The sequence below is a fragment of the Staurois parvus genome, unplaced genomic scaffold, assembly GCF_062004578.1.
Source record: "Staurois parvus isolate SC_StPar_1 unplaced genomic scaffold, SC_StPar_1.0 ptg002166l, whole genome shotgun sequence".
In the NCBI taxonomy this organism is placed as follows: domain Eukaryota; kingdom Metazoa; phylum Chordata; class Amphibia; order Anura; family Ranidae; genus Staurois; species Staurois parvus.
The window spans coordinates 129,466-143,597 of record NW_028319962.1 but is presented as its reverse complement, the minus strand read 5'-3'; the positions used below and the strand labels follow the sequence as shown (position 1 = coordinate 143,597).

The 14,132-nt window shown below is 55.7% G+C and overlaps 1 protein-coding gene across 2 annotated transcripts in view; it reads left to right on the top strand.

Moving 5' to 3' along the window:
- The first annotated feature begins 270 nt into the window (after positions 1–270).
- THBS3 (thrombospondin 3) overlaps positions 271–14,132 on the top strand; it is a 31,766-nt gene continuing 17,904 nt past the window's right edge. Inside the window, exons 1-11 of one of the 2 annotated variants that reach the window (XM_089665265.1) lie at positions 271–511; positions 2,933–3,189; positions 3,359–3,461; positions 3,774–3,800; positions 7,284–7,366; positions 9,895–9,946; positions 10,030–10,178; positions 10,916–11,056; positions 11,151–11,228; positions 11,320–11,472; positions 11,607–11,717. In XM_089665265.1, coding sequence (XP_089521391.1) covers positions 340–511; positions 2,933–3,189; positions 3,359–3,461; positions 3,774–3,800; positions 7,284–7,366; positions 9,895–9,946; positions 10,030–10,178; positions 10,916–11,056; positions 11,151–11,228; positions 11,320–11,472; positions 11,607–11,717 — 1,326 coding nt within the window. In that variant the 5' untranslated portion in view covers positions 271–339. The remainder of the gene's footprint in view (positions 512–2,932; positions 3,190–3,358; positions 3,462–3,773; positions 3,801–7,283; positions 7,367–9,894; positions 9,947–10,029; positions 10,179–10,915; positions 11,057–11,150; positions 11,229–11,319; positions 11,473–11,606; positions 11,718–14,132) is intronic. The other variant, XM_089665264.1, reaches the window with a different exon arrangement.

Genomic DNA, 14,132 nt, shown 5'->3' with positions numbered 1-14,132 from the left:
TGTGAACATATCCCATGTAAACAGAGCCACGTGTGAACATATCCCATGTAAACAGAGCCACGTGTGAACATATCCCGTGTAAACAGAGCCACGTGTGAACATATCCCATGTAAACAGAGCCACGTGTGAACATATCCCATGTAAACAGAGCCACGTGTGAAGATTTCCCATGTAAGCAGAGCCATGTTAGTTTGTCATGTGACTGGCGTAGTGGGAGGAGTCAGCTCAGGCAGCCCCCATGTTGGAAGTTTGAAGTGTGTTTTGTATCTTGCTGATGCCCCTCCCCCATCCCTCCCCCTCGCAGTGATTGACCTCCTGACGGTCAGCGAATCGCGTCACATGGCCAGCGCGATGGAGAAGATCCGATCGGAAATGCTGACAGTCAATGATCTGTACTTCCTGTCCACGTTCCGGCTCCCCGCCAAGGCAGGAGGAGTCCTGTTCGGCTTCTACTCCAAGAAGGACAACACCAAGTGGCTGGAGGCTTCCATCGTGGGCAAGGTCAACAAAGGTGAGCCCATACTGGGCCCAGGAGCTAGCCATCTACTGGTCATAGGACAAGGAGGGTGTGGCCTGAGGAGCTAGCAATCTACTGGTCATAGGACAAGGAGGGTGTGGCCTGAGGAACTAGCAATCTACTGGTCATAGGACAAGGAGGGTGTGGCCTGAGGAACTAGCAATCTACTGGTCATAGTAGGACAAGGAGGGTGTGGTCTGAGGAGCTAGCAATCTACTGGTCATAGTAGGACAAGGGGCCTGGTCTGAGGAGCTAGCAATCTACTGGTCATAGTAGGACAAGGAGGGTGTGGCCTAAGGAGCTAGCAATCTACTGGTCATAGTAGGACAAGGAGGGTCTGGCCTGAGGAGCTAGCAATCTACTGGTCATAGTAGGACAAGGGGTCTGGTCTGAGCAGCTAGCAATCTACTGGTCATAGTAGGACAAGGAGGGTGTGGTCTGAGGAGCTAGCAATCTACTGGTCATAGTAGGACAAGGGGCCTGGTCTGAGCAGCTAGCAATCTACTGGTCATAGTAGGACAAGGAGGGTGTGGTCTGAGGAGCTAGCAATCTACTGGTCATAGTAGGACAAGGAGGGTCTGGCCTGAGGAGCTAGCAATCTACTGGTCATAGTAGGACAAGGAGGGTCTGGCCTGAGGAGCTAGCAATCTACTGGTCATAGTAGGACAAGGGGTCTGGTCTGAGGAGCTAGCAATCTACTGGTCATAGTAGGACAAGGGGCCTGGTCTGAGGAGCTAGCAATCTACTGGTCATAGTAGGACAAGGGGCCTGGTCTGAGGAGCTAGCAATCTACTGGTCATAGTAGGACAAGGAGGGTGTGGCCTAAGGAGCTAGCAATCTACTGGTCATAGTAGGACAAGGGGCCTGGTCTGAGGAGCTAGCAATCTACTGGCCATAGTAGGACAAGGGGCCTGGTCTGAGGAGCTAGCAATCTACTGGTCATAGTAGGACAAGGGGCCTGGTCTGAGGAGCTAGCAATCTACTGGTCATAGTAGGACAAGGGGTCTGGCCTAAGGAGCTAGCAATCTACTGGTCATAGTAGGACAAGGGGCCTGGTCTGAGGAGCTAGCAATCTACTGGTCATAGTAGGACAAGGGGCCTGGTCTGAGGAGCTAGCTATCTACTGGTCATAGTAGGACAAGGGGCCTGGTCTGAGGAGCTAGCTATCTACTGGTCATAGTAGGACAAGGGGCCTGGTCTGAGGAACTAGCAATCTACTGGCCATAGTAGGACAAGGGGCCTGGTCTGAGGAGCTAGCAATCTACTGGTCATAGTAGGACAAGGGGCCTGGTCTGAGGAGCTAGCAATCTACTGGTCATAGTAGGACAAGGGGTCTGGCCTAAGGAGCTAGCAATCTACTGGTCATAGTAGGACAAGGGGCCTGGCCTGAGGAGCTAGCAATCTACTGGTCATAGTAGGACAAGGGGCCTGGCCTGAGGAGCTAGCAATCTACTGGTCATAGTAGGACAAGGGGCCTGGCCTGAGGAGCTAGCAATCTACTGGTCATAGTAGGACAAGGGATCTGGCCTGAGGAGCTAGCTATCTACTGGTCATATTAGGACAAGGGGCCTGGTCTGAGGAGCTAGCAATCTACTGGCCATAGTAGGACAAGGGGCCTGGTCTGAGGAGCTAGCAATCTACTGGCCATAGTAGGACAAGGGGTCTGGCCTGAGGAGCTAGCAATCTACTGGTCATAGTAGGACAAGGGACCTGGTCTGAGGAACTAGCAATCTACTGGCCATAGTAGGACAAGGGGTCTGGTCTGAAGAGCTAGCCATCTACTGGCCATAGTAGGACAAGGGGCCTGGTCTGAAGAGCTAGCAATCTACTGGTCATAGTAGGACAAGGGACCTGGTCTGAGGAACTAGCTTCTACTGGCCATAGTAGGACAAGGGGTCTGGCCTGAGGAGCTAGCCATCTACTGGTCATAGTAGGACAAGGGGCCTGGTCTGAAGAGCTAGCAATCTACTGGTCATAGTAGAACAAGGGGTCTGGCCTGAGGAGCTAGCCATCTACTGGTCATAGTAGGACAAGGAGGGTGTGGCCTGAGGAGCTAGCCATCTACTGGCCATAGTAGGACAAGGGGCCTGGTCTGAGGAGCTAGCAATCTACTGGTCATAGTAGGACAAGGGGTCTGGCCTGAGGAGCTAGCCATCTACTGGTCATAGTAGGACAAGGGGTCTGGCCTGAGGAGCTAGCCATCTACTGGTCATAGTAGGACAAGGGGTCTGGCCTGAGGAGCTAGCCATCTACTGGTCATAGTAGGGCAAGGGGTCTGGCCTGAGGAGCTAGCAATCTAGAACAAGGAAGGAGGCAAGGACAGCCTAGTTCTTCATGAGAGGGAGAGCTGATCAGAAGAGCTAGCACTCCATTTCCCACCATTGGTGGTGCCATAACTTGTTCTGTGTCTTCCAGTCCTGGTCCGCTATATGAGGGAAGACTCCAAGGTCCACTCGGTCAGCCTACAGAACGCCAACCTGTCGGACGGGAACACCCACACGGTGATCCTGCGGATCAGTGGCCTGCGCGGGGACACGCTCACCCTGGAGCTCTATGTGGACTGTAAGCAGGTGGACAGCAGCCTTGGCCTCCCGGAGATGATGGTGATCCCACAATTCGAGGTGGAGTCCGGGGAGATCCGCTCAGGACACAAGGCCTACCAGAGGCTGCAGGTAAGGGGGAATACCTGACCATCATTAGTCTGTGCCCCACCCACCTCATTGGGAGTCAGTGGGAGGTGTGCTATGTCTGTACCCACCCCCATAGCCTGGAGCCCGGCCCATGAGGGTCCTGGAGCCCATGGAAGGTCAGTACAATGATTTGGTTCTTCTCGCTGTCTAGGGGTCTGTGGAGTCGATGAAGATGGTTCTCGGGGGGTCTATGGGCAGAGTGGGGGCTCTGAGTGAATGCCCCTTCCAGGATGACGAGTCCATCCAGAACACAGGTAAGGACACAGAGAGGTGGGTGACGTGATGTGAACCTGGTAAGTGAAGGGACAATGGAGGAGGATCCGTGGATCTATACCGTTTCTCTTCTGCAGGTCGGGAGTCGCTGGTCTAGAGCTGCAGAGGGTGGTGACGGGGGGGAGGGGTTCACCCCCAAGGGCCCTTGGCTGGGTGTGGGCCCCTCATGGGACAGAAAACAGCTGGGGCACCATGTGCAGGGTGATCTTTATATTGGGGATACATTACATCTGTAAGGTTCAATGTCACCTGAGATGATCCCTCTGACGTGTCTGTGATTTCTCTCCCGACAGTGAATGGAGTCGTCAATTCAATCCTCGGTGAGTCTGTCTCATGTACAGGGAGCCAGGTGTATGGGGGAGGTGTGTCCAGCAGGGGGCAGACATGGTCAGGTGTATGGGGGAGGTGTGTCCAGCAGGGGGCAGACATGGCTGGGTGTATGGGGGAGGTGTGTCCAGCAGGGGGCAGACAAGGTCAGGTGTATGGGGGAGGTGTGTCCAGCAGGGGGCAGACATGGTCAGGTGTATGGGGGAGGTGTGTCCAGCAGGGGGCAGACAAGGTCAGGTGTATGGGGGAGGTGTGTCCAGCAGGGGGCAGACATGGTCAGGTGTATGGGGGAGGTGTGTCCAGCAGGGGGCAGACATGGTCAGGTGTATGGGGGAGGTGTGTCCAGCAGGGGGCAGACATGGTCGGGTGTATGGGGGAGGTGTGTCCAGCAGGGGGCAGACATGGCTGGGTGTATGGGGGAGGTGTGTCCAGCAGGGGGCAGACATGGCTGGGTGTATGGGGGAGGTGTGTCCAGCAGGGGGCAGACAAGGTCAGGTGTATGGGGGAGGTGTGTCCAGCAGGGGGCAGACATGGTCAGGTGTATGGGGGAGGTGTGTCCAGCAGGGGGAAGACAAGGTCAGGTGTATGGGGGAGGTGTGTCCAGCAGGGGGCAGACATGGTCAGGTGTATGGAAGGTCCAGCAGGGGGCAGACATGATCAGGTGTATGGGGGAGGTGTGTCCAGCAGGGGGCAGACATGATCAGGTGTATGGGGGAGGTGTGTCCAGCAGGGGGCAGACATGATCAGGTGTATGGGGGAGGTGTGTCCAGCAGGGGGCAGACATGGTCGGGTGTATGGGGGAGGTGTGTCCAGCAGGGGGCAGACATGGTCGGGTGTATGGGGGAGGTGTGTCCAGCAGGGGGCAGACATGGTCGGGTGTATGGGGGAGGTGTGTCCAGCAGGGGGCAGACATGGCTGGGTGTATGGAGGAGGTGTGTCCAGCAGGGGGCAGACATGGTCGGGTGTATGGGGGAGGTGTGTCCAGCAGGGGGCAGACATGGTCGGGTGTATGGGGGAGGTGTGTCCAGCAGGGGGCAGACATGGTCGGGTGTATGGGGGAGGTGTGTCCAGCAGGGGGCAGACATGGTCGGGTGTATGGGGGAGGTGTGTCCAGCAGGGGGCAGACATGGTCGGGTGTATGGGGGAGGTGTGTCCAGCAGGGGGCAGACATGGTCGGGTGTATGGGGGAGGTGTGTCCAGCAGGGGGCAGACATGGTCGGGTGTATGGGGGAGGTGTGTACAGCAGGGGGCAGACATGGCCGGGTGTATGGGGGAGGTGTGTCCAGCAGGGGGCAGACATGGTCGGGTGTATGGGGGAGGTGTGTCCAGCAGGGGGCAGACATGGTCGGGTGTATGGGGGAGGTGTGTCCAGCAGGGGGCAGACATGGCTGGGTGTATGGGGGAGGTGTGTCCAGCAGGGGGCAGACATGGTCGGGTGTATGGGGGAGGTGTGTCCAGCAGGGGGCAGACATGGTCGGGTGTATGGGGGAGGTGTGTCCAGCAGGGGGCAGACATGGCCGGGTGTATGGGGGAGGTGTGTCCAGCAGGGGGCAGACATGGTCGGGTGTATGGGGGAGGTGTGTCCAGCAGGGGGCAGACATGGCCGGGTGTATGGGGGAGGTGTGTCCAGCAGGGGGCAGACATGGTCGGGTGTATGGGGGAGGTGTGTACAGCAGGGGGCAGACATGGCCGGGTGTATGGGGGAGGTGTGTCCAGCAGGGGGCAGACATGGTCGGGTGTATGGGGGAGGTGTGTCCAGCAGGGGGCAGACATGGCTGGGTGTATGGGGGAGGTGTGTCCAGCAGGGGGCAGACATGGTCGGGTGTATGGGGGTGGTGTGTACAGCAGGGGGCAGACATGGTCGGGTGTATGGGGGTGGTGTGTACAGCAGGGGGCAGACATGGTCGGGTGTATGGGGGAGGTGTGTCCAGCAGGGGCAGACATGGTCGGGTGTATGGGGGAGGTGTGTCCAGCAGGGGGCAGACATGGTCGGGTGTATGGGGGAGGTGTGTACAGCAGGGGGCAGACATGGCTGGGTGTATGGGGGAGGTGTGTCCAGCAGGGGGCAGACATGGTCGGGTGTATGGGGGAGGTGTGTCCAGCAGGGGGCAGACATGGTCGGGTGTATGGGGGAGGTGTGTCCAGCAGGGGGCAGACATGGTCGGGTGTATGGGGGAGGTGTGTCCAGCAGGGGGCAGACATGGTCGGGTGTATGGGGGAGGTGTGTACAGCAGGGGGCAGACATGGTCGGGTGTATGGGGGAGGTGTGTCCAGCAGGGGGCAGACATGGTCGGGTGTATGGGGGAGGTGTGTCCAGCAGGGGGCAGACATGGTCGGGTGTATGGGGGAGGTGTGTCCAGCAGGGGGCAGACATGGCTGGGTGTATGGGGGAGGTGTGTCCAGCAGGGGGCAGACATGGTCGGGTGTATGGGGGAGGTGTGTCCAGCAGGGGGCAGACATGGTCGGGTGTATGGGGGAGGTGTGTCCAGCAGGGGGCAGACATGGCCGGGTGTATGGGGGAGGTGTGTCCAGCAGGGGGCAGACATGGTCGGGTGTATGGGGGAGGTGTGTCCAGCAGGGGGCAGACATGGCTGGGTGTATGGGGGAGGTGTGTCCAGCAGGGGGCAGACATGGCCGGGTGTATGGGGGAGGTGTGTCCAGCAGGGGGCAGACATGGTCGGGTGTATGGGGGAGGTGTGTACAGCAGGGGGCAGACATGGCCGGGTGTATGGGGGAGGTGTGTCCAGCAGGGGGCAGACATGGTCGGGTGTATGGGGGAGGTGTGTACAGCAGGGGGCAGACATGGTCGGGTGTATGGGGGAGGTGTGTCCAGCAGGGGGCAGACATGGTCGGGTGTATGGGGGAGGTGTGTCCAGCAGGGGGCAGACATGGTCGGGTGTATGGGGGAGGTGTGTCCAGCAGGGGGCAGACATGGTCGGGTGTATGGGGGAGGTGTGTCCAGCAGGGGGCAGACATGGCCGGGTGTATGGGGGAGGTGTGTCCAGCAGGGGGCAGACATGGCCGGGTGTATGGGGGAGGTGTGTCCAGCAGGGGGCAGACATGGTCGGGTGTATGGGGGAGGTGTGTCCAGCAGGGGGCAGACATGGCTGGGTGTATGGGGGAGGTGTGTCCAGCAGGGGGCAGACATGGCTGGGTGTATGGGGGAGGTGTGTCCAGCAGGGGGCAGACATGGCTGGGTGTATGGGGGAGGTGTGTGCAGCAGGGGGCAGACATGGCTGGGTGTATGGGGGAGGTGTGTCCAGCAGGGGGCAGACATGGTCAGGTGTATGGGGGAGGTGTGTCCAGCAGGGGGCAGACATGGTCAGGTGTATGGGGGAGGTGTGTCCAGCAGGGGGCAGACATGGTCAGGTGTATGGGGGAGGGGTGAGGGATCTGGGGATCCAGTCTGAACATTTGTTGTCATGGAGATCCATTTGTCTGCCATCAGATCTCCTGACTCTGTTTCTGTCTCTCAGGGGAGCACACAAAGGCTCTGATCACACAGATGACTCTGTTCAACAAAGTGCTGGCAGAGCTGCGGGAGGACATCCGAGACCAGGTGAGTGAGGACCAATGGGTGCGCCGTGACTGGGGACCAATGGGTGCGCCGTGACCGAGGACCAATGGGTGCGCCGTGACTGGGGACCAATGGGTGCGCCGTGACCGAGGACCAATGGGTGCGCCGTGACCGGGGACCAATGGGTGCGCCGTGACCGGGGACCAATGGGTGCGCCGTGACTGGGGACCAATGGGTGCGCCGTGACTGGGGACCAATGGGTGCGCCGTGACCGGGGACCAATGGGTGCGCCGTGACTGAGGACCAATGGGTGGACTGACCATTTTGAAACTCGGGCACTGCCTGAGGGCCCGGGGTCAGTAGGGGGCCCCATGAGATGCCCCTGGTACCTTTTTCATAGGCTTTTTTGAGTTTGGGCAAGGACACAGGGGCCCCATGATCCCCTATTGCCCGGGGGCCCCATGAGTTGTCAGTCCGCCCCTGCTGGGGACCAATGGGTGCGCCGTGACTGGAGACCAATGGGTGCACCGTGACTGGAGACCAATGGGTGCACCGTGACTGGGGACCTGTGAGTGCGCCGTGACTGGGGACCAATGGGTGCGCCGTGACTGGGGACCAATGGGTGCGCCGTGACTGGAGACCAATGGGTGTGCTGTGACCGGGGACCTGTGGGTGCACCATGCCTGGAGACCAGTGGAAGAACTGTGCACGGGGACCAATGGGTGCACCTTACCTGGGGACCAATGGGTGCACCATGCCCAGAGACTCCACCCCCAGCTCGGAATCATCTAGAACAGTGGTCGGCAAGCCGCGGCTCGCGAGCCACATGCGGCTCTTTACCCAGTCTAATGCGGCTCTTCTGTGTGCCGGGCGCCTGCTCCCCTCCCTCCTCTCGGTCGGCCGCTCCCCTGCCTCCTCTCGGTTGGCAGCCCCAAAAGTCCGCGCGGACCTTTTAATCCGGCTTGCGGATGTGGCTGTCAGGATGTGTGTAGGCGGGGCAGCGTGCCGAACGTGAGGGGAGGGGAGCTAGGCTCCTCTCACAGTCCGCCCTGAAGACCCGAACGGCGCGGGAAGACAGCGAGAGGAACGCAAAAGGTAAGTGAATTGACACGGGGGACTTGGCTTACTAGAAGGGGGGGGGGGGGAATAGTACTGTGGGGGATGAAATACTATATGAGGGATGAATTACTTTATGAGGGATGAAATACTATATGGGGGGATGAAATACTATATGGGGGGATGAAATACTATATGGGGGGATGAATTACTATATGGGGGGATGAAATACTATATGAGGGATGAAATACTATATGGGGGATGAATTACTATATGAGGGATGAATTACTGTATGAGGGATGAAATACTATATGGGGGGATGAAATACTATATGAGGGATGAAATACTATATGAGGGGATGAAATACTATATGGGGGGATGAAATACTATATGGGGGATGAAATACTATATGAGGGATGAATTACTATATGAGGGATGAAATACTATATGAGGGATGAAATACTATATGAGGGATGAATTACTATATGAGGGATGAAATACTATATGAGGGATGAAATACTATATGAGGGATGAAATACTATATGGGGGGATGAAATACTATATGGGGGATGAATTACTATATGAGGGATGAAATACTATATGGGGGGATGAAATACTATATGGGGGGATGAAATACTATATGAGGGATGAATTACTATATGGGGGGATGAAATACTATATGAGGGATGAATTACTATATGAGGGATGAAATACTATATGAGGGATGAATTACTATATGAGGGATGAAATACTATATGAGGGATGAATTACTATATGAGGGATGAAATACTATATGGGGGGATGAAATACTATATGGGGGGATGAAATACTATATGGGGGGATGAAATACTATATGAGGGATGAATTACTATATGAGGGATGAAATACTATATGGGGGGATGAAATACTATATGGGGGGATGAAATACTATATGAGGGATGAATTACTATATGGGGGGATGAAATACTATATGAGGGATGAATTACTATATGAGGGATGAAATACTATATGGGGGATGAATTACTATATGGGGGATGAAATACTATATGAGGGATGAAATACTATACGGGGGATGAAATACTATACGGGGGATGAAATACTATACGAGGGATGAAATACTATACGGGGGATGAATTGCTATGGGGGATGAATTACTATATGGGGGATGAATTACTATGGGGGATGAATTACTATATGGGGGATGAATTACTATATGGGGGATGAATTACTATGGGGGATGAATTACTATGGGGGATGAATTACACTATGGGGGATGAATTACACTATGGGGGATGAATTACTATATGGGGGATGAATTACTATGGGGGATGAATTACTATATGGGAGATGTATTTTCAGTTTTAAAAATGTGGCTCTCAAAATAAATTTCAATCATGGTTTTGGCGAGATTTGGCTCAGTTGAAAAAAAAGGTTGCCCACCACTGATCTAGAAGTATCCTATAGAGGTTGGTGATGACTCCGCCATGATGTCTCTCTTCTGTTTTTGGTGACAGGTGAAGGAGATGTCTCTGATCCGGAACACCATCATGGAGTGCCAAGTGTGCGGTAAGTACCCGCCGTCACCTACCCACCCAGTGCAGTGCGGCAGCATTCAGTGGTCATTGCTGATGTTTCTGTATTACACGCAGGCTTCCATGAACATCGGTCACGCTGCAACCCCAGCCCGTGTTTCCAGGGTGTGGACTGTATGGAGACCTACGAGTACCCCGGGTACCGCTGTGGGCCGTGTCCGCCGGGGTCACATGGCAATGGCAGCCACTGTGCCGATATAGATGAGGTATCCATACGTGGACTATTGTGGGATCTCCGAGACTCCCTGTGACACTACCACCACGTGGGACATAGACCTCCCCTTGTGACATAGACCTCCCCATGTGACATAGACCTCCCCCTGTGACACCTCCCCCCCATGTGACACCTCCCCATGTGACACCTCCCTCCCCATGTGACACCTCCCTCCCCATGTGACACCTCCCTCCCCATGTGACATAGACCTCCCCAAGTGACATAGACTTCCCCATGTGACACCTCCCCATGTGACATTTCTCCCCAGTGTGATGCTACCCACCATGTGGCATATACCTTCCCATGTGACACCTCTCCATGTGACGCCTCCCCATGTGACACCTCCCCATGTGACACCTCCCCCAATGTGTTGCTACCCACCATGTGACACCTCTCCACGTGACACCTCCCCATTTGACACACCTCCTCATGTGACACCTCCCCACGTGACACCTCCCCACATGACACTTCTCCCCCAATGTGTTGCTACCCACCATGTGACACGTCCCCACGTGACGCCTCCCCATGTGACACCTCCCCATGTGACACCTCCCCCAATGTGTTGCTACCCACCATGTGACACCTCTCCACGTGACACCTCCCCATTTGACACACCTCCTCATGTGACACCTCCCCACGTGACACCTCCCCACGTGACACTTCTCCTCCAATGTGTTGCTACCCACCATGTGACACCTCCCCATGTGACACGCTGTGTTCCTCCTGCAGTGTGCTCACACCAATCCTTGTTTCTCGGGCTCTAAATGCATTAACACGTCTCCCGGATTCCGCTGCGAGGCCTGTCCACGTGGGTACAAGGGGAACTCGGTGTCAGGGGTGGGCATCGACTACGCCAAGGCTAGCAAGCAGGTAAGACCAGGGAGGAGGCCGGCATGTTGTTCTTCCAGTTCCACGCAGGAGGCGTGTCTTCAGAGGTGTCACCAATCTTCCGTCTCCTCTCCAGGTTTGCACCGATATTGACGAATGTAATGATGGGAATAATGGAGGATGTGCCGCCAACTCCATCTGCACCAACACTGTGGTGAGCACCTACCTGAGCACCTACCCCACCCCAATGATTTCCTCCTCACCTCTCCACTCTTCTCACCTCCGTCCTTCTCTTGTCCCTTTAGGGCTCCTATAAGTGTGGCCCCTGTAAGCCGGGCTTTGTGGGAAACCAATCACTGGGCTGCGTGCCGAAAAAGTCCTGCGTCAGCCCAGCCTTCAACCCCTGCCACGTGAACGCACACTGCGTGTTTGAGAGGAACGGTGACGTGACTTGTGCGGTAAGTCCCTGACTTCTGGTAAGTTGTCCTCGTATTCTCACCACCGATGGTCATGATGGACATCCGGAAAGTTCTGATTCGGTAGGTCTGCTCCCCATCCGTGTCACTAATATCGTGTTCCTTCACCCTCACAGTGCAACGTTGGCTGGGCCGGCAACGGGTACACATGTGGCCGAGACACCGACATAGACGGTTACCCGGATGAGCCGATGCCGTGTATAGACAACCACAAACACTGCAAACAGGTGAGATGAGTGACACCTTCACAACCGGGGACAGAGCTTCTAGGTCTATAGGATCAGCTCCATCTGTATCGTATTACCGTGTGTCATAGGACCATGGATATCACCCCCGTGGGGTGAAGGGGTGTAGAGGACACGGCAAGGGGAATATCATCTCATATGATGCTGGATATCGCCCCCGTGGGGTGAAGGGGCGTAGAGGACACGGCAAGGGGAATATCATCTCCTATGACCATGGATATCGCCCCCGTGGGGTGAAGGGGCGTAGAGGACACGGCAAGGGGAATATCATCTCCTATGACCATGGATATCACCCCCGTGGGGTGAAGGGGCGTAGAGGACACGGCAAGGGGAATATCATCTCCTATGACCATGGATATCGCCCCGTGGGGTGAAGGGGCGTAGAGGACACGGCAAGGGGAATATCATCTCATATGATGCTGGATATCGCCCCCGTGGGGTGAAGGGGTGTAGAGGACACAGCAAGGGGAATATCATCTCATATGATGCTGGATATCGCCCCCGTGGGGTGAAGGGGCGTAGAGGACACGGCATGGGGAATATCATGTCCTCTGATGCTGGATATCGCCCCCGTGGGGTGAAGGGGTGTAGAGGCCACGGCAAGGGGAATATCATCTTCTCTGACGCTGGATATCGCCCCCGTGGGGTGAAGGGGCGTAGAGGCCACGGCAAGGGGAATATCATCTTCTCTGACGCTGGATATCGCCCCCGTGGGGTGAAGGGGCGTAGAGGCCACGGCAAGGGGAATATCATCTTCTCTGACGCTGGATATCGCCCCCGTGGGGTGAAGGGGTGTAGAGGACACAGCAAGGGGAATATCATCTCATATGATGCTGGATATCGCCCCCGTGGGATGAAGGGGCGTAGAGGACACGGCAAGGGGAATATCATCTCATATGATGCTGGATATCGCCCCCGTGGGATGAAGGGGCGTAGAGAACACGGCAAGGGGAATATCATCTCATATGATGCTGGATATCGCCCCCGTGGGATGAAGGGGCGTAGAGGACACGGCATGGGGAATATCATGTCCTCTGATGCTGGATATCGCCCCATGGGGTGAAGGGGCGTAGAGGACACGGCATGGGGAATATCATGTCATATGATGCTGGATATGGGCCTACTTGTAGCTCTCAGCCAGGTCCAGTAGCCTTCACAGAGGCCAATAGGCAGAAGTCCACCATTCACATTGATAAGGAAGGACCTCCACACACGGGGAAAGGGTTCAAACGTTTTTATTTTGAAAAGTTACAAAGTAAAAGTAAACATAAGAAAATGGAGAAAGAGCATGCGGAGATCCTCCCACAAGGTTCCATGCGGAGATCCTCCCACAAGGTTCCATGCGGAGATCCTCCCACAAGGTTCCATGCGGAGATCCTCCCACAAGGTTCCATACGGAGATCTTCCCACAAGGTTCCATACGGAGATCCTCCCACAAGGTTCCATGCGGAAATCCTCCCACAAGGTTCCATACGGAGATCCTCCCACAAGGATCCATGCGGAGATCCTCCCACAAGGATCCATGCGGAGATCCTCCCACAAGGATCCATGCGGAGATCCTCCCACAAGGTTCCATGCGGAGATCCTCCCACAAGATTCCATACGGAGATCCTCCCACAAGGTTCCATGCGGAGATCCTCCCACAAGGTTCCATACGGAGATCCTCCCACAAGGTTCCATGCGGAGATCCTCCCACAAGGTTCCATGCGGAGATCCTCCCACAAGGATCCATGCGGAGATCCTCCCACAAGGATCCATGCGGAGATCCTCCACAAGGTTCCATACGGAGATCCTCCCACAAGGATCCATGCGGAGATCCTCCCACAAGGATCCATGCGGAGATCTTCCCACAAGGATCGAGGACCTGGTCTCCTGACCAAAACGGGAAGCTCTGAAGCTCCAATCCTGGACTATTGCCACGTAGGACCTCCCAAACTTTTTACATTTTTTTATGCATTCACTTCAGAATTACAAGAGACAATCATTTCTGGAACATCTTATGACTTGGACCCTCGTTGTAGAGCGTGGAGACTATTTCTCCAGATATTGCTTGTCCAAGACAACCGCTTGGGGTGAGGACTGACCTGATCTCACTCTCACCGTCTAGGTTAAACAACGAGGTTGGAGAGAATGAAGAGGAACATTCATTGGGGGAGGGACCGCGGTGTCAGCATAGCTTCCCACTCCCAGCCCCACAGATCAGGAGAGGAGAGGCTGGTAGGTAAAGTCCTACCTGCGGCCGCTGAGTGTCAGTCCCAGTCCTCCAGGTCCAGTGGCTTGCAGGTCAGGGAACAGTTGAGGTTCTGGACATCCCACAATCCCCCACCAATTGGTAAGAAACCCAACAACCTCGGCTCACGGTGAAAGGCCTTCAAAGAGAAAAGCTACAAAGTAAAG